The sequence below is a fragment of the Oryzias latipes genome, chromosome 17 (genome assembly GCF_002234675.1).
Source record: "Oryzias latipes chromosome 17, ASM223467v1".
Taxonomy (NCBI): domain Eukaryota; kingdom Metazoa; phylum Chordata; class Actinopteri; order Beloniformes; family Adrianichthyidae; genus Oryzias; species Oryzias latipes.
In genome coordinates this window covers 2,742,535-2,763,273 of record NC_019875.2, presented here as the reverse complement: position 1 = coordinate 2,763,273, position 20,739 = coordinate 2,742,535, and the positions used below count along the sequence as shown (strand labels likewise).

Genomic DNA, 20,739 nt, shown 5'->3' with positions numbered 1-20,739 from the left:
TGGAAAAAATGTCAGCCCAAAGTTCAAGTAACTTTGAAAGAATTCGGTCTCTCTGGTCTCCCATAGCTAACTCCGTGACTTAGGGGGTGGGGGGGGCATGGTCGTCGCTGCTCCTTGCCCTTCTGCCGTGGGCCGGGGTGGGGGTCGGGGCCTCCGGTGCCTGGCCGGGGGTGGTGGGGGCTCCGTTGGTCGGGGGGTCGGGTCCGGCGCCTGGGTGGGGCGGCCTGGGGCGCTGCGTGGTCCTCTGGGCTTGGGTGTGGGGGTGCGTGGTGGGGGGGGTGGGGTGGTGGTCTGGCTTGGCTTGGGGGGGTGGTCCCTTTGCCTGTGCTGGGGGGGGTTGGCGGGGGGCGCTGCTCGGGGGGGGGGGCCCAGCGGCGCTGGATGGGCTTCCCGTCTACACCTGGGGCTGGGATCGGCCCTTCCCTGGCTCTGGGGCGGGACGGGACAACCCTCTTGGGGCCCCCGGTCGCTCTGGGTGTCATCCGCTTCGGCTGCGGGGTCTGGGGGTGGGGTGGGGTGGGGGTCTTGTCGGCCCTGTCCTGTGGGGGGGCATTCTGGGGGAGGGGGGGGGCCCTATTGGTACGGGGCAGGGGGGGTTGACGGGTCGGGGTCTCCGCTGAGGCCATCGGCGGTTTCCCCGGCCGGTTGGCTGCCTCGGTCCCGTCGAGGCCTGACCAGAGCTCTTCTAGGGCCGGCGTTTGGGGGTGGGGGCCTGGGCTTGCTCCGGGGGGGGCCGGCGCTTTCTGGCTCCCCTCTCTCTGTGTGGGGGTGGTGGTGCTGGGCCTGGGGTGTCTGCGCCTCCGGGGGTGGGGCCCCGGGGCTGGGTGGGCCTGGCCCCCTTGCTGGGGGGGGGGCGGGGGACGGCTGTTTGACCACCGGGGGACAGTCTATCATCTGTCCCCAACTTACCCCCTTCCTCATATAACCTCATAATAGGGTGAGGGGGTGGGGGGCTTAGCCTGCGATGAGCCTTGGGGGGGGGGGTTCACTAGGCAGTGACCCCCCTCCTGTGGTTGCCGTATGGAGTGGGCCCCCCCTCTTTCGGTTTTATTTGCACCTTAGACATGTAGGGCCCTTGGTAGGGGGGGTGCTTGGACATCACTGCCAGCAAGCAGCGGATGTCCTCCTAGCACCCTACCCGCCAATTTTAACCGCACCTTAGACATTTAGGGCCCCTTGGTGGGGAGGGTGAGGGGACGTCACTGTGAGTAATCAGGAGACGTCCCCTTAGTGCCCTACCCGCCAATTTTAACCGCACCCCCCTTAGTACACACACCCCTCCCCCCTCAATATATACATCCCAACATAAACACACACACATGCACACACACACTCTCTCAAACACACATACACGCACACACATTTTGCAAGGAAGGTGGGACCTAGGACCATCTGTCCCCTGCCTCTTCCCTGGTGGGGGGTACGGGCCCCTTTGCAACGGCGGCTGTGTCCCCGGGGTGCTGGCTTCCTGGGCCCGGCGGTGCTCTCTCCGCGCGGTGGGGGGGTTCACATTACATCTGAGCCGGGGGTGTTCGTGTCCCTGGGGGGTGGGTTCTGGTCCTTGCTCCTGAGTGCTGGGCCCCGCCAAATTTCCAACTGTGGCCGAGCCTGGTCGGGCCATATTTACAACACCCCTTGTGGGCCCTCTTCTTTCCCCGGGGTTCCCCCCTCCTGGGCGGGGGCGGCGGGCCCCTGCCTCGCTCCTCCCTGGACCAACCGTTGGCCGGGCGGATGGCTGCCTGGAGTGCGGAGTGGGTCTCCCTTGGGGGGTCCTGGCCCGTACCTGGGGTTGGGGCGGGGGGATGCCCGGAACTCCTGGGTGGTGGTGGGGTGCTCGTCTGGGGCTGTGGGCGTCCTTCTCCGGTGGGGCCCTGCGTTGGGTTCTCCCGGCGCGGCGGGGGGGCTGCTCTCCTGGTTGGGCTGGGGCGGCGCCCTCTTTCCCTCCGTGCCTCCCTGCTCTCTGGCTCTGGGGGCCTTGCGGCGGCCCTGCTGGCCCTGGCCTGGGTGGCGGGCTTGGTCGCCCGGGCGGCGGTTGTTCCCTGCCGGTTCCCGTGTGGTGTTGGGGGGAGTCCGGCTGCCGCTGCTGGTGCGGTGGGGGTCTTGGGGTGGGGATGGCTGGGCACTCTCCCTCCTTCTTTTCACGTTCCACCATCCATTTTAGAAGAACATAAACACTCACCTGAGCACAGGTGTCAGCTCAACAGACTGAATGACTGAAATATTTCACACTAGTTGGTTTTAAGGCATAAGTATGCGTGTGAACACTATCTGTTTTGTGTACATGTCGACAGGTGGACATTTTTGCAACTAACAAGTGTGTTTATAACATTTGAGTGTGTGTGTGGACAGGCTCCGCCCTTTTTTTTTGTTTTTTTTTTACATTTGAACCTTACCATAATGATTAACAACCAGTAAACTTGTTGCTTTATGCTGCTTCATGGTCTTATCCCCCTTCCCCTCCTATTATCACCCCCTACCCCCCCTCTCTCTAACGTCCCTCTTTCTTCTTCCCCTCTTTCCTTTTCCGTCCGGTCCAACACCAAAGATTTTCAGACATGTTTGAAATTAATAAAGTTTGGCCTCAATTACAAAAGGGGTTTATTCAGACATACCTTTGGTTTGTCTGAAGATTAATAACCCCTCTTGTTAAAGTAAAATATGTCCAACCCAAGAGGCCCTCAGCTCTCATCTGTCTGCCTAGCTGTTGGACAGGACAAGTTAAAAAGAAAAAAAAAAAAAAAAAAAAAAAAAAAAAAAAACAGCTCCAAACATATTTGAGTGGAACTTTAAAGCTGAGAGCAGAAAAAAGAAATAAATACCCTTATGTTATGTGAGATGATAAAGTCATGAGAAAAGTTTCAATTTATAGATTTATTATTGGTAAAGCTTCGTGCCAAAGCAGATTAGTGAAGATTGATGAGTAAGTGTGGCGCATTTCAAAGATAGGTGTGAGCTGCCTGTTCACACTGAGGTCCGTCTGGAGAATATCAGATTTGTATTTTAATCAAAGAACAGATTTTTTTTTTAAGTTTACAAAAAAGATGTCATACCATCCATTAGATTATCACAAAGAAATATTGAGTTTTGTATACATCTTTAACATTTTTTTGATTATAAGATGAATCGCTGGCTACAAACAGAACCACTTTTAGGTTTGAGCCATCTGAAGTCATTGAGGATGAGAACAACAAATAAAAGCAAACTTCTCTTATCTGGAAGCATTTTTACAATAATAATTTATTATTTCTTTTTTGCTTGGCGTAAAAAAGCAGGAACCCATCTGTTTTTTCTGCTTTCCTAGCTGTCTAATCTCCTCTATTAGTCGTCTTTTTCCCACTCTTGCACCCATCTGAGCTCTCGTCTTCTCCAGGGCATCAGCGGGTCTTTAAAAACGTCTTAAAAATAAATTATCCAGAATTAAGGCATTGGAATGTATTAAAACATCATGTAAAGGCCACAGTTATTAAATCGTTCATTCCTGCCAACGACTGGCATGTTACTTTGCACTGAATGTTCCTGCTCAGGTTAAGGCAAGACTGGATTAGTATAGAAAACTTCTTCTCAGTGCTTTAATAAACACAACTGGGCTTTATGTCCCTTAACAATTAATTTCCTTTTTTGTATTATCTTTGTCCTGGCAGTTCCCTATAGTTAGAGTCCTCTCATTAGTTTTGCACCACTGAAACCAAACTTGTTTCTTTCTCTTCCAGTAATTTAGCTATTAATTTTTCATAGAGGAATGTATGCTTTCAGCTTCTGGTCGTGTGGCTTTTATATGGGGCAACTTGCAATTTCTTTGTTTTTCCGAGCCTTCCCATCTCATGCAGTGGAGATGAATTTGACTGATATTGTCACAAGAACAGGCAGACGGCTGGATCCAAATGTGAAAGGTTTTATTAGCTCAGCAAAGCTAAATCAGGGTCAGGCAGGCATGAGATCATAAGAGGAGAGACAGGGGTAATCAGGATCCAGGCAAGGGTCGGGACAGGCAAACAGAATCAGAAACTGGGCCAGGAGACAGAAAATCAGGTCCAAATACACCACTCAGTAAGTAAGGCAGAGTGGGAAAAACAACACTTTGCACTGAGTTTTAATATGCTGTGGTTGATGAATGAATGAGAGTCAGGTGTGCAGCATCCAGGAGGTGTGCACTGGGGTTGCTGGGAGTTGTTGTGTGGCTAGAACTCTGGGGACAGTTCCCGCCGGTGACCAGAGGGGGAGACAGAACCCTGACTTCTGACACATACCCACAATGTTCTACAAAAATCAGGCAAACTTTTGCTAAAATAAAAACAATCCAAAACAGGACTGACTTGGTTTGAATTTGTTGCTGAACTAATACAGCATCTGGTATATGAAAGCCACTCGTTTGGATCAGAATAATTTACATTATTCATGAAAAGGTACTTGCTGTTTTTTATTTCTAATTTGTTTTCTGATTTGATTTCAATATATGTTGTCTCTGTTCCTTACAAATATACCAACTTTTTTATTAATTTTACATGCACAGTGGACTTAAATTGCCTTTAGTCAAGACAGCTCCTCATGTCTTAGATTGGTTCCATGTTGAGACAACGTTCAAAGTACAGTAAAAAAGAAAAAAATGATCAGTTCTTCATTTATGACTATTCTTGGCTCCTGTTTTTCAGTTCCTCCAGCGGCGAGCAGTTGTCAGTCATCACTGTATGCTGTTAGCTCTCAGTATGATGTCCATCCTTTCCTTCCTCTACAATCTGATCCACACTGAGCTGAACTGGAATGTGATGGCTGATGGTTCAGTTTTCTCTCTATCTTCCTTCCTTTAATAGCAAGCTCTCCCTTTCTTCTTCTGACTCATTCATGCTCTTGAGTTGCCCTCACTCTTACCTTTCTGGATCAGGCTGTTTAAACTTTGCTGCTCAGACCACCTGCACAGACGACTAGCTGCTCTGTCTCCACTTATTATTTCAAACATGGAGCATTTAAGACCTTTCTTGCAGGCTCTTTATGCTTTCTTTTACAGGGCTGCATGCTATGGCTTCATTAAAAATGTCAGAATTGTTTTATCCTCATCTTTTCTTCTCAGTCAGATACAAGCATAAATAATTAAGCAGCCCCAAATCAATAGTACTCCTGTTGTTTGGCATTCCTATAGTCTAAGAGTTCAATGCAGACATGTTCTGCCACTATTTTAGGTGGAACGAATCAAAGGTTTTTAGATTGACAGTACATAATTCACTAAACACCTACAGAAATGTGGTCAGTTTGAAATATCTCATTGTGCATCCAAATGTTTGCAACTGCATACATTGGATTTGGAAATTGTTTATTTCAAGCAATCAAAACTAAAACTAAAACTAAGGAAGACAAAAAAAATGATATATATATATAGATATACATACATATAGATATATTAAACTTAGGATAATTAGCAGGTATTGATTGTAAAATATTTAAATATATGCATAAATCCACATCCACATGTAAGTAATTGAACTATAATTACTCTTAATCATGAATAGACATCTTAGCTCTTAAACATACACTACATGACAAATTGAAATGATTAAATACCAAAAGACTTAAAGTGTATTGTGATGTTCATTCCTCCCAAAAAACAACCACAAAGTGGTATTTTGATCCATTTAGGCTTTTCTGAGGATTCCTCTAAAAGCCTGCTCTCTGGGCACCAGCGCCTCCCGATCCACGAAAACAAGCGAGTTCTCACATTGTGACGTAGAGAAGTGAAGAACAGCCCCTTTTAGAAAGAGTCTGCACTGTCAGCACCGCCCCTAGGCTAACACACACACACACACACTTCACACACACACTTTCTTCACGAAAGACTCCATGCACATCCATCTTTGCAAAAGTTTGTTGCTTGTTCTTGTGGCCGAGACGCAGACACGCTGCCGATAACGGCTCTAGGGTGACATCATGAAATGGGCGGCACCCACACAGAGTGAAAGCCGGTGCCTCAGAGATCAGGGTCTCCAACTTCCAAGTAAGAAAAGGAGCTGCCAAAGGTAACATATTAACATATAAATGGATGTAGTTTTCTCTGAAAAGTTTAAGAATAGCATGATTTAGGCCCTTTAAGTTTTTCAAAAGGGGTTTAATTACTTGTTAGTGTTCTGCTGCGGAACCGCCATCAGTGAGTGAATGTGTGTGTGAATGTGTGTGTGAATGAGATTGTAAAGCGCTTTGGGCATTCGAGGACGGTAGACAAGCGCTCAACAAGTATACATCATTACCATAACACCTTAAATAAATAAGTCAGAGACCAGTTTTTGCAGCTCTTCTATACCTACTCTAAAGACCTCGGCCTGTATTTCCAATAATTTTTCACATAATTTCACATAGGCCTGGGCGAAACATCGATTGAATTAATTAATTCAAATTTTTTGTTACGGGCGATTTAAAAAATAACTAAATGGAGTTTCTGTGTAATGGCGCATTTTTGGCTCTCCAGAGCTTCCTTAATGTTAGTTTCACATGGCGGTATGGCAAGCGACAAACAACAACATCATAGCACACACGAAACAGCAAGCCACAACATGGCTACAAAAAAAGGATAAAATCATCTGTTGTTTGAAACTGGTATGGGTTTACTGCCACAGACGTGGAGGAAGAGACCCCCCCCATGCTGCAACATTTGCCTAAAGCCCATCACAGTCACAGGCAGCAGCACCACAAACCCATTCCAACACCTGAGGGAAACCTTTTATTACTGTTCTCCTTCACTCCGTAACACCACACATGAACGCGCGCCGCCAACACTTGAGCGTGCTCTAACTCACTGTCGCGGGGCACGCGCTCATTCCTCCTTCACACACAGTGTGCTGACACACACACATAGTCATTCTACAACACCTATACAGTTAGTTCATCAGTTAGATAGTTAGTTGTTACTCGTTACTGTTATTTGTTAATAAAGAATACTGCGTTGTATTTATTACTTGTACAGGTATTCATTTGCGACGCGACCGCCGGGGGATTTTGTTTTCGGCGGCGATGGGGGGGGTCTACGGTTGACCGCGACTCCTGCTGCTTCATCACCGCGGTGATCACAAATCCCACACCGTCACAGCTCTAGTTTATATCTTGTGGGGTCGGGGGGGAAAATCGGAAATCAAATTTAAAAAAGTAAAATCGGAGATTTCATTTTTAGGCCGTATCGCCCAGCGCTATTTCACAAGGATGATACCCAACTACCGGTACCACTTACCCCAAACAATAAACCAAGGTGACTTTTTTTTGTCTTCTTTTCTCCCTTGTTAAGCCAATTCACATCCCCTTAAAACCTGTCAAAGTGTGATGCGTTATCTCTCTAAATCAGTCTTTCCAGCTGAAAAGGAAAAGGGCTCTTTAACCCTCTTTTTAATAAAGTCTGCAAAAAGGGGGGAATCATGATTAATGACCAACTGTCTCTCTGCAGCAAAGTACCTCAGCCTGTCTCTTGCTCAACTTTGCTTGGCATTTTGCAACATAAGTAAAAATGGTGCTATCTTAACAACCCCAGGTTCAAACGCAAGTCGGCGATGCTGGCTCACAGAGACTCAGAGACAATTAGTCTCTGAAAAATGGTGTTTGGTAATGACCACAAAACCATTTTACATTGGTGTTTCATGCTTTAAAGGGTTTCTCTTCACAAATCCTTTAAAGATGAATATATTTCCACTTATGACTCTCCTAACTTTCTCACCTGTACTGATTTTATGTACTGCAAATTTGCCTTTAGAAAGGGATTTGGTCTTTGATGAACAGCTCCATTGAAATACTCAGCATTTAACATTTGACCATTTTAGCTTTAAATTGTTTATTACATACTACATACATACAAAATGAATAATTTTGACAAATAACAGAGAATAAATGTGTGATAAGGATGTTTGTCTACAGCATTGTGTATTCAGAGTAATTGAATTTTATTTATTGGAATTTACTCCGAGCATTATTTGGAGAATAGTCCAATTTCAAAGAGGACATGAAAAGGAAGTAGGTATAAATCAGCTTGAAGGCATTTACCGGGAGATGAAAGTTCAAGGCCCATTTACTTCCATTATGTTTTTCCATTTTATTCTTACACTTACTTTCATTTCAAATTTGGCCTCTTTACGCTACATAACTAATTGATTGGAAATGAACTGGTTCTCTTCACAAGATTAACAACGTTAGACTGCACCATTTTCTACTTTCTGTTTTTCCTTTGGAGGACTTCTTAGAGCTAAACCAACAAAAAACGCATGTTTGAAAACAGACTTCTTTTTTGTTTCTTTTAAGATTGAGCTGAATAAAAGAGGCGCCAGAATGTAATCAATTTCTTTTTAGATGTTGCATTTTTTACAATGTGAGTTTTGGATTTCCTTCTGACAGTTAAGAAATGGTGGACTGAAATAAGATTTGAATGAAGAACATGTACACGTTGATTATCCTGCCTTTTGTCTTCCCTTAATGTTTCTCTTTCATTTTCTTCAGGGCATATTTACCTCTGTACATCAATAACAGAATTACTGCTGTTTATCATGGAGGACAGGATGGTTGCCTTCTTTTCTCTGCCCATTTGCTGCACTTTGAAGAGAAGAAATGGTGAAGGGGTGAGGCTCTCTCCATCCTCAGCTCGCCACTTTGAATCTCAGCTCTCTTATTTTCAAAGTGCAGAATCTGCAGTGCACGCTGGAGCACTGCAATGACCGGCTTCCTCTCCTTCCCTCCCCCTCACCTCTCCAACTTTCTCCAAACCAGAGGCTACACCTGAAGTGCTATATTCTGCTCTCCCCTGCAAGTGAGTAACAACATGTAAGCCTCCTAGTTTGTCTTCCTCCAGCTCCCTTATTTTTTATGGTTTCTTCTCTATTTACACTGTTGGAACCTAGTGTCTGCAGTAAAGACATCTGTGTCCCTTCAACTAGGGAGGTCCCGATCCGGTCACAACAAATCAGGCCCAATCACAAGGTTTCAGACTCGATCAAAATCGGCTGTTACATCTTTACATCCAGATCAGGAATTGGATATTTTGTTTTATCCTCATTATTATGATCAGCACTTTATATTTTAAGCCTAACATCACAGATAAATACTCTAGTGGAAGTCTGCTTATCATGAACAGATCACGATATTTTATTTGTCGTAAAGCGCAGCACGATACGACACTAGTTTGAGCAGGAGGTCCACAAAAACAGTTACTGTAAGTAAAGTTAGCGAGATATTCACAGATTTGGACTTCTGTGCTCAAAAGTCTTTTAATAAAGGTTTAAAACTGACAGCAAGTGTAACTTTCATTTTGTCGTACCTCATATAATGACCTACAAAGACATTTCAACAGAAAAAAGATCTGGTTTTTCTTTCTTCTCTCGATGCTGCCTACTATGGAAGCATTTCTGTGGCATAATTAAAAATAGAAGTTAACACCAGAAATGCATTTTCATCTTCAAAATGAAGCTGCATTTGTTTACTCAAAATTAAAAAGAAAAAGCAATCCTTCAAAATCTCTTCTTCAACAACGCCAATTCTGTCACTTCATTAAAACGACAAATAAAATGGTATTTGACATTTCATTTTCAAAAAATTATCTGTTAAATGTGTAGCAAAATTCAATTAGAAATGTCTAATTTGACAATTAAAATGAATTCACAGAAATGCATTTTCATTTGGAAAATGAAGCTGCACTTGTTTAAAAAGAAAAAGCAATCCACCAAAATGCTTTTTCATTTTCTACTTAAAAGCCGCTTATTCTGTCACTTAATTAAAGCGAAAATGCAAAGAGGGGATTGCATTTTAGTTTTGACATCCACCCTTCGAAAGGTGTATCATAATTCAATTCCAGTCAGCATTTCCAGCGGGGAGGCGGGGCGATGACGTCAGTGCGTGTTGGTTCAACCAGCAAACACCAATCAAATGACTCGGACTTCAATCGGGGCCAAATCACCTGATTGAGACATCCCTACCTCCAACCTCTGTCTGCTTCCAGACATAGAGTCAGACCACTGGGTGCATCGCTCATTTAGGCTCATCAGGCTGCAAACTTCTGTTGAAGTTGTTTGGCTTCATTGATTTGTTAAGCTGTGTGTGATTGTCGTGTCAAACAATAAATTACTGTTATTATTTCAACTATAGACGGCATAAATGCAGGTTAAAAAATAAAGCTGAGACTAAGGGTCGATTGATGTCTATCAACCCTCAGAAAAATAGGTCGGAACAAAAGCAGAGATGCTTCATCTATAGGAGTGTCTGCCACAGTTGCAAACATTGATTTCCGCTCTTCACACTCCGAGGATTGTTTGTATTCCGTTTTTCTGTTTTTGCCTTTTTTGAGCGCTTTACTTCCCAACGATACCACATAAATATGCTTGTTGCATTACACTGTGAAGCTATGAAGCTCTTGGCCTTCAAAGTATGGTTTCTTGTCTGCAGAAGCAGAAATCTTTGTAATTGTTAACTCCTCAACAGAAAATGACCCTCACATGGACTGAATCAAGATGATGGAAACCAAATGTCTTTTAAATTAATGTTTGGAGCTTAGACTTTAAGTGTAGGTTATTCGTGGTTGTGCGATATGATCAATTTATTGACGTGTTTCCATCATTTTTGCCGTCATGTTAGATGGACTTTGTTTGTCCCAAATTAACCTTTTCAAGAGTGCGTGCTGCATAGTGCATAGCCTGACCCGCTATTTAAATACTCCAGTATCTTATGAAAGTGACAGAGTAAACAACATTTACATGCCTTCCTTTTTCAAGGGATTTTATGTCAAGTGGAAATTGCAGAGGGTTACATGGTAGATTGCTCAAATCCTGCATCCGTTCATTGATAACTCCACATTGTACATATGTGTGAATGTGACCATGTGACCTTGTGTAACATGTGACCAGGGTGCACCTGCCCTTTGCCCAAAGGAAAACCTGTGACCCTGAAAGGGATTAAACGCGTTTAGAAAATGGATAGATGGAAGTGGAAATTACATTCCCTAATTGACCAATCAGATTGCTGTCTGGCTTCACCTTAAACCAGGCATGTCTAATACGTCAGTCGCGGTCGACCGAGGGAAATGTGGGTAGATTGCGGCCCATGAAAATCAAATAAACCCCAAAATTGATCTTTTTTTGGGGGGGAAAATGCCAGCAGCCAAACATCATCCTCGCCATGAAGGACGTCACTTGACTGACATGCAGAACAATCAAACATCCTCTGTTACATTCATCACTGCACACTAAACTGAGCGCCGCACTCCGCCTGCAGAGATGGAGTTTTTTTTCCTCTGAAAGGTGTGTGCGTTCAGGGTCAGACGCCTAACCATGGATAGAATCTGGTTACCTTAACAGAGATCAGCCAAACAAATGTATGGAACACATGTCAACTGTATTTGCATAAAAAATTATTATATCTGGAGATGAAGTAATTTCAGACATATCACTGTTCTAGAAGACTAAATGTAGTCGGCTTTTGCTGAATTTCTTGGCCAAGTTCAGCTTTTTACAAAAATGCTGGCATAGTATGAATCACAAACGAATTGAGGAATCCACTTGAATGGATACCTGTATTGTGGAAACCAAAGGTTTCCCCCTTTTTTCGAAATGGCTCTGAGGATTACCAAATGGCCGTGGACCATTGATCTGAATGAATGAAACCAACCAGAATCAGAAGATAATGGGCAGATGTTCATTTATCCACTTGCCAACGTTTGAAAATGAGAACTATTTTCCATCAACTTTCCAGAATCGGCGTCACAGATGGTTCTCTTTAGTAACAAACCATCTGCTGTCATATCTGTTGTGATCACCAAAGCTAAACTGGAAGTAGACATTGGTCTCTGCATCGCTTAACACAGAAGGAGATGCAACAATTGGTTGAAGTCTGATCACTCTTCATCCTCTGTGTGTGGAGTTTATAAATAAAACTCCTGCAAGGATGTTGTTTGCTCTAGGTTTTTGATCATTAAGTCGTTCACCACCATAAAAAGTAGTGCCAGACATTTTTCTGTTTTGTGCCAAGATGCAATCAATGCTTTTTTAAAATAAGTTTGAGGAATTTCCTTTAAAGTCCGCCTGTAACATTTTTGTCATATTTCAAATACGGTGCATCTTGAAGAGCTTGACACAAGGGGGGAGGGGACACAAATGACACCGACTGACAGTCTCTATTCTCCAAAGTTTCTATTTAGCGATAAAGAAACCGTGAAAAGTAACATATTTCTGGTTCCAAGTCGACACTTTTTGAACAATGTGCAAAATGACAAAAGAAATGTCTGTACCAGACCATGCTGTTTGATAAAATTATAGACAAAAAAGAAATTTGATAAGTCCATGAAAAATGCTTCGAATGACATTAGAATTTAGGCTACAAGTAGCACTGGCTGTGGCTCAGTACTGATGTGATTCTAGCACATGCAGATTGTTCAATTCACTTGAACAGCAAATTAAATGAAATGCCAGAAAGAAAGTGACTATTCACACGTAATTTTCCAAATCCGTGCGGTCAGTGTTAAACCTTTTTCTTGGCCACATGGACCCAGAGGAAGGTAAAGTTTAGGATTACGGGTTACAGTTAAGCTGCCTTCACAACAAACACAATTTGCAGCAGAGGCGGCCAGTTTCAATGTTAGGTCAATGGTACAGACGCCATCTGAGGTCCTGCGGTAAAATTCTGAATGACGGGCGCAGCGATTTCAGCGTTGCAGCGCAATTTGGTACCAGTTTGAACCAAGGCACCCAACAGTACCCGTCCCAGCTATTGGTGGGTGAAGGCAGGTACACCCTGGACACTCTGTCACAGGGTCCATGGAGCTGGAGGCATCCCGTTCACTATGGCGGCTCCCCGGGGAGAGTTGGCGGCCAGACAGAGGACAGAGACCCACTGCGGGATGGGGAGCCAGCCTGCTCGGGTCTCTTAAATTTTATGTTATGATTATTTTCATAAAGGCCACAATAAAAAAGCTCCCCTGATTTTACTCTTGTTTTTATTTCTATCCTCTCTGGTTCACTCAGGACAGCAAGCCTTCACTCGGTCAGAGAGAACACAAATACGGAAAACATATTTGGGACTTTAAGTGACCCCCCCCCAGCTAATAGGCTTTTTGTCCTTGGGCAAGAAACTTCACCCTCCCTTCCTCCAGTGTTGCTCTACTGGTGTGTGAATGTCCCGGTGATGGTCTGAGGGGCTGCAGGCGTGAACTAGCAGCCACGCCTCTGTCAGTCTGCCCCAGGGCAGCTGTGGCCACATCAGTAGTTACCATCATCAAGCATGAATGAATAAGGGACATATTGTTAGCGCTTTGAGTGTCTGGAAAAGCCCAGAAAAACCCAATCCATTATTATTATCACAACAGCTCATTAATTCAAACCGAGCGTCTGTGCAACAGTTTGATTGACAGCAATTTAACAGAAGGAAAAATACTCAGAAATTCAAAAATGAAATGATTTCATTAAATTTGTTCTCTTTGAAAAGAAAAATGCCAGACATGGATGACAAAAACTCAAAGAACATGAGTTCCATAAGAGGGAGACTTTGGTTCCTGTTTGTTTTTATGACTTTTTCCACAAACTTTTAAAGACCTACTCCAATGAAAATTGTGTTTTTGGTGTTTTTAACATGTTCTTGCAATATTTTTCTCATGATATTTAGAGAAAGTTAGGAATAAAATTGTGTTTCTAAGTATTTCTCTTTTCAAATTGGCGTGGATCAGGAGTTGATAAAAAATGCCGTTTGAAAAAGCTTTTAGTTCTTACGTACAAACTACAATCAGTGGGCCATAAGCTCCCTGCTCTGCTCCATTCTGATGCATCCATAAGCAGACAAATAGATGCATGTGCCCTCATGGCTGGGTAGCTTGGTTGGTAAGGTAGAAGGCTACCGCGCAGGAAACAAGGGTTCAATTTCCGGAGGGGGGCAGTTACCATATCAATGCTGAGCATGGGGGTCCTTTACACCTCAGTGGTTTCACCCATCTGGGTGAAACGTGAAGAGAAATTTCCCTTTGTGGGATAAATACAGTATAAAAAAGAATTGTGTGGATGGATAGCTTCACAGGGGGTGTGAGGGGCTGTAAACTAGCAGGACAACTCAGAGGCAAATTTCTGATGAACTCCTGCCGCTCTGCAGAAACTATGTTGTGGAAAACAGATTTTTTGATTTTGCCTAAATATTCGGAATTCAAAGACCACTGGGAAGGATTTAACAATAGAACAAAAGAGGATTGGACCAGGATTCTAAAATGCTTTGCAAAATGTTGTGATTCTTTAGCCTTTCTTACCTCTTTTTCCCCCAAAGTACAGAGTTTGCTGTGCCGTGTTGGACCACTGCAGAGATGAATTATCGGACTCTGCCACCCGGCATGTTAGTGTCACTGTGCCCCCAACGGGCACAGTCTCATCAGAGGTCACAGGCTGCAAGGGGTCTTCGTCTGTATGTGGCAAAAAAGGAGAGAAAAACTCACTGTGATGGAGGAAACAATAAACAAACAAAAAAACAGACAAGAAGATATCTAAGAAAAACCACATTCATATGAAAACAGCAGCAAAGACAGCAGCCCAAACTGATACAAAAGCTGATAAACCCAGCAAACGCTTTACTCGCCTCAACCCTTCTCTTTCTCTCCATCTTACCGCCCCCCATGCCCCATCTCTTTCTTTGCTTGTCAGATTATCTGTATATCTCTATCTGTCTTTCTGAGTGCACACAGCAAGCACACACACACACACACACACACACACACACAGACACCCTGTCAGAGAGACAAAAAAGCTGACAAATGGCTCTCTGGTTGTATGTCTGCTAGGCCAATGTAGGAGCCATGAGTCAGTAGCTGCTCTGGCATCAGGAGACTGCAGGACCTGAGGGACTGGCAAAGATGAAGAGACTGTGGCAGACAGCTGCTCTCCACAGGTCAAAGACACAACAAGAGTCCAAACTTGCGCCTCTAATGGCTTTGTGACCCTCTTTTGTCAATACCAGTATCGGTTTTAAACTGCAAGCATTTGAATCGTTGGCGACAGTACAAGCTCAAATGAGACAGGCATTATGGAAATGAGCAGGTCAGAGGAAAGGAGAATGAGAATACAAATGACCCCTCATAATGACGAGATTTCAAAGGCTGCAGCTGAAACTGGAAAACCAATCATGAGTGAACTGTCTGGGTGTGTAACAGTATTCAAATTGACTCAAATTACTGTATTTAACGGTGCTCCCTTGATAACGGATGATGATGCAGCCTAATTTCACTCTGCATTCAGGGAAGGTTGCATTTTGCCGTACCAGAGCAGGCGATGTACACACACATGTGCAGCCTTTGTTATGACAACTGATGATGGACGTAAATACCTTTTTGGCTTTTTGAAGCCTCAAGTGCACCTGACCGCGCTCTGCTGTCTCTGCTCTCTCTAAACATGCCAGGGCTTATTCAAATTAATCTCAGGCAAAACAAAAATCTGGCAAAACTGACAACAAGACCAAGTAAAAGGAGAGAACATCTCACAAGAAGATAAGTCTCAAAGCGATTCCGTCGCCCCTGAAAACATGGCGTGTATAAATAGCTTAATTGGAACTAAATTGTCAAGTGGGAGACAGGTTTAGATGCAGCATGGGGTGTTATCACATCCTTGCACTGGCATCTTAGTTGATTTTTCTTTTTTTTTTGCAAGAACATCTGCTTAAGTGTGCTCTAGCAGCAAGACATGAGGGGAGGGAGGAGCACATGAAGAGTGGATGCAGAGGAGGAGGTGAGAAAAAAAAACTTTGTAGAAGCACAGACACATATTTGAAGTAGATGTTATGTGAGGAGCCTACAGGAGCAGACATTTCTTTAAAGCTGGAAGATTGGTTCAGCATCAGAACACAGCAATTATTAGAAAAGGAAAAGTAACTTTAGATTTGCCCCTGGGCTGTAAGGATTGAGAGCGATAACAGCTTTTAAGGTTTGGCTGATGCTTTTCAGTGGACTCCTTTAACCCTGCGTGACAGGAAGTCTCCTGAGCTGTTTCCTGTCTTTTAATGCAATCCTGACCTTGTGGTGAGTCAATGCACGGAGATGGCCTGGGCTGAATATGCGGTCAAGTGCACCGTGGATTAGTGTCTCCGTTAATAGCGTCTAGGGCTAATTCTTGCGGCTGATCGCATGAGCTCCTCCACTTGGCATGAACACTTAGAGCAAATTGGCTGTCCCTGGGCATCACTCATCAAGCCAACCGCAATGAGCTCTGACTAGTTCTCCAAATTTAGGTTGTATCTTGGTTGCAGTGCTGGTATATCAAGGCGAAAACAAGCCACGTGTGACATTTGTTCAGGTAGTAGAATGCATCAGGAGTTAGTTAAACACTCCTCAGTGAAGAGCCTTTCTTTGAAAAAGACGAGTGGAGTTATCAAAATCTTTGACCTCCGTTCATTCACTCCCACCTTTTTATTCATGAAAGCACTGTGCCATATTTAGGTGTGCTTGCCAAATAACTTTTTGTTTTTATGAATCCTATGAAAGCCAAATAACAACATAATTATCTCATTTATGTTGGATGATTAAAAGGATTTTCAGAAGACGCACATGTACTCATTTGGTTCTCTGGAGAATCTTTGAGACAGAGTAGATTAACTTGGCTTCCACAATATTAATTTAAACCTCTTTTTTTATTTATTTTTTCACAAAATCAGCCAATAAGCCAAACCAGTTTCTTCAATAGTCTGTCAGAGCTGCTGCTGTAATCATCATTTTTTTGCGTGGCAGGAATATTGGAGGTAGATCTAAAGCTCAGCAGCTCAGCAGACAGGGATTTGACTTATCTTTAATTAGGTTTTCAAGAGTCAAACGCTCATGAAAAAGGTGTGTTTTTCTTTCAATTTTAAACTCAAGGTGATATTTTGATTCACAGTGTGTCTATTTTCAATATGCACCTAACATTGGCAGAATGGACAATGAAGTAATATTGGTTTTTGGTTGACTGCAAAAGCTTACAAATAGTTGGAGAGATCAGAATTCTGAAAAGAATTTGAATTTTTGTCTTAAATCACATTACATTGGCACTGCACAAATATGTCTTGGACTCTCTGTGACTCTCTTGTGTTGTGCGACAGTTGTGCTTGAAATTTCCATCTTTTTTTGTGTCTATGATCAGAAATATAAAGCTAGTATTTCACACACTTTCTGACTAAATGCTGAGCAGTTCAAGACAGGCTTCAGACACTCGTGGTGGATTTGCCATTACTTTGAGGCAAGATTTTTTTGATACACTTTCATGAACATTTTCATATCTCAGGGACACAAAAGGGGGAAGTGCTGCGATTGACATGAGCAAGTCTGGAAACCGCAACACTTTACTGAACGGTCAAATGGCTGATTGTTTGTTTGTTCACTTTTGTCTGAATTAGAAACCCAGATATAAAAGTTTTATAATATGCTAATGATGCTGCTTTTTACCTAGAAGAAGTTTTGGCTGATTAAAATAATAATAATAATATTCTGTTACTAATAAGTTAAAGGTTATAGAAACAACCTGGTTTGTGCTCTTTATACAGAGGCATCTCTAGGTTATCCCTTGTGCTATCTTAGATGACCCCCCCCTTACACTGACGTGTTCTCCCTACCATGACAAAGGTGGATAAAGGTGGAAAGATTTCATGTAATCCATGGACACCATTGAAGATCACAAATCATTGAAGAAAAAAGGTTCAGAGCACTGTCTAGTGGGTCTAGATGACCCAACTCCCAATGTTAAAGTGCCTAGGATACCACAAGGGTTAAATGTTTTAGTTTTCAGCTCTTTGAGTTCAAACTTGGGTTGTAGTTTGAACACAATGCTTTTATGTTAGTTCTATTAGGCTAATAAATGATCTTAGATGTTAGGCCTTTAAGATATGGAGTGTTTTAATTAGGATGAAAGGGCAGTCTGCACCCTAAATCTAAAGATTCAATAATGCATGCAAGCACAGCAACTTTGTCAGCTTTATTGGTCAGAAATTAATTAAAGACAAGCTTAATTTAGTGGGAGAACAGTGGGGAGACTATAACTGCTTTAGGATCATTTGTCAAACGGAGCAAATACTCAAGATATTCTCTAAAGATGGGGCGGGTGGGCTTGGTGGTTGGGGGTAATGGCATGGAGACAGAAAGATTCTGCCGTGAGTTGATGAAAATGTTTGTGTTGTTTGGACGCTTCATGAGAAACTGTATTGTGGCAAACCAAACCCAATCTTTTGCAAATACCGATTGGCTCAAAGTCTCCACAGTTACTCACCACAAGTTTGTGACCTCAGTAAGCCTGGGATCCAGCTACAGCTGTTCTTATCTTTGAAGCTTCTCAACGGCAAAGTTAAAGAAGGCAAATGTGGTTCAGTTAAAGTTTAAACGGTTAAGTCAGCCTAAATTCCTCACACCAAAGGCCTATCAATTTCCTGAGCGATGTCAACGTTAACGCTGTGACTTTTATATTCGCCACGTTCCTTCTTTTATCTCCACTCCAAGCTGTAAGCCGGAGGAAGACACGAGTATTTAAAGCAACACAATTTACACTCTCCTCAGTCCCCAACATGGTGAGAGAAGAACGCACAGGGAGAAAGGAGGCCAAATCAAAGCAGGTAATGGGGAGGACAGAGAGAGAAAGATGGATGGAGAAGAGGAAACTTGGAAGCAAACAGGGTGGGAATCTGAGTGTGAGGAGCTAGTGAGAAAACAGAGTGAGTGTGAGGAGCTGGAGGGCTCTTCAGTGAGGAGGATGGAAAAATATGAATGTATTTATTATGAAAGAAATAGGTTCTTATTTGTGCTCTTTGTGAGGAGCACAGGAGTTGATGGTAAAAAGCATCACATAGTGTTACAACAGTCTGCTTATCAAACATCAACAAAGGAGTCCCTTCTGTCTTTAGGAACTTTAAATGGAAACGCTTTTTTTAAGTTTACATTTTTTTGAGTTAGGTTTGCTTTTTAAAAATCTTCATTTTTGTTTGTGAATGAATGAAATCAACCAAACCTGCTGGATTTTCCCAAACTTCAGAAAGCATCTAAATGTTAAAAACAAGTGACCTGGCAGAAGTGCACTCAAAGACTGGAACCTCAGAATAACATCACGAGGCGTCGCTGTCGAACTGTCATTGCAGAGAATAGTGGAAATACCTGCTATTGACATGGTCACTTTTTTATATGAATATTAATAATGACAATTTAGACCAATTCTATCAACAATATCTCTAAATTATTGTGAGAAGTCTGAATAAAAATGTTTTGAGAGCTAAAAGTTATAGATTTAAAAACCTATGAGCATTAATACAAAATAGTATTGTTTAGTGTTTTCTATAGTTTTACAGGTAAATCCCATTAAAGTGAGTTTTCTCTGCCTCACAAGCATCTGATATTGGAGGTAAATTGGATCAGCAGGGGGCACAGCCACGGAAAGCTCAGCTGGGATGTCAGATGGTAAATTTTGTGCACTCATGCATAGTAGCGATCAACCCCGTTGTGTGAGGAGGGTCCCTGTAGAAATGTCATAATCATAGAGTGGCTGTACCCCCATTACTTTATTGTGACCACATAAACTTGTCCGTGGAATTGATTTTGTACTCCTCTTCCTGTAGACGGCTGAGTGACTGCCCTGCAGTCCTCCAAAGGGACTCTGTGCTTGTATTAAATCAACAAGACATCCATGAAGGCCACAACTGCCTGTGTGCACTTTCTACAGCTGTAATTGGCCCCGTTGCTGCATTTCCTGCACCAAAAACTTGAAAATAAATCCAGACTGGCAAAACAATATCAATATTCATTATTCATTAATCAAGATTTACATTGCATTTTTACTTCAACAAGTCAGGTTATTGATAAACAAAAATTTATTTACAGAAGTTTAAATCTAAGCGTAACAGATGAACATGTTTGGCTTATTAGTAATAGTAGAGAATTCTAAGTGACTAACTTTTTAAATGATAGCCAGCTGAAAAAATCTGTACAATTGAGACATTTTTACAAGAAAAAGGAAGCTAACTGCTACTATTTTTGTCAGAGCTACTATTTGTAGCGCAGACACAAACTTCACAATTTGGCTTTGCCTGCTGTGAATCCTTAAGTTCCTGGCTGAGCCTTTCCCTGTGCCCAAGTGCTCATCTCTCTCTGCTTTTCTTTTGAGATATTGCAAATTTACTCAAACGTTCCATAATCACAGATCGTACAGAGAAATTTGTTTTGAAAATCAAGAACATGTTTGAATTTTTGCTACAACACAAAAAGAAAAAACTTTGCTTTCATCTTCACACATAAGGTACAGTTTCTTTGAACAGGTGTGAGCAGAATTTTTTATTTTTTTTTGCATTCTACAGTTTTGCCACCAGATGTCACTACATGAATAACACTGTTTCCTGGGTTTCCTGCTTAACCCTTGTGCTATCCTAGGCACTTTAACATTTGGAGTTGGGTCATCTAGACCCACTAGACAGTGCTCTGAACCTTTTTTCTTCAATGATTTGTGATCTTCACTGGTTTCCATGGATTACATGAAATCTTTCCACCTTTATCCACCTTTGTCATGGTAGGGAGAACACGTCAATGGTCATCTTGACCCCATAGGATAGCACAAGGGTTAATGCAATGTGTGATGCAAATGTAGAGCAGTCAACCTCCTATCAGAGGATTGCAAATGCCCATTGTCCCCTGACACTAAACCCCACAGTTCTCCTGGTGGTTATAGGTTGGCGCCAGTGTTCGGCAGTGGAGCCACCATCAGTGTGTGAATGTGTGTGAATGGGGCTGTGACTGTATGTTCCAAAAGGCTCACATGTTTACTATTTAATGTTCAA

The 20,739-nt window shown here is 42.8% G+C and overlaps 1 protein-coding gene across 6 annotated transcripts in view; it reads right to left on the bottom strand.

The window, feature by feature from the left end:
* cadm3 (cell adhesion molecule 3) overlaps positions 1–20,739 on the bottom strand; it is a 121,326-nt gene that overhangs the window by 60,778 nt on the left and 39,809 nt on the right. For all 6 annotated transcript variants that reach the window (XM_023964905.1, XM_023964906.1, XM_023964907.1 and 3 more), the window contains exon 3: positions 14,228–14,377. In XM_023964905.1, the coding sequence (XP_023820673.1) occupies positions 14,228–14,377 (150 nt within the window). The remainder of the gene's footprint in view (positions 1–14,227; positions 14,378–20,739) is intronic.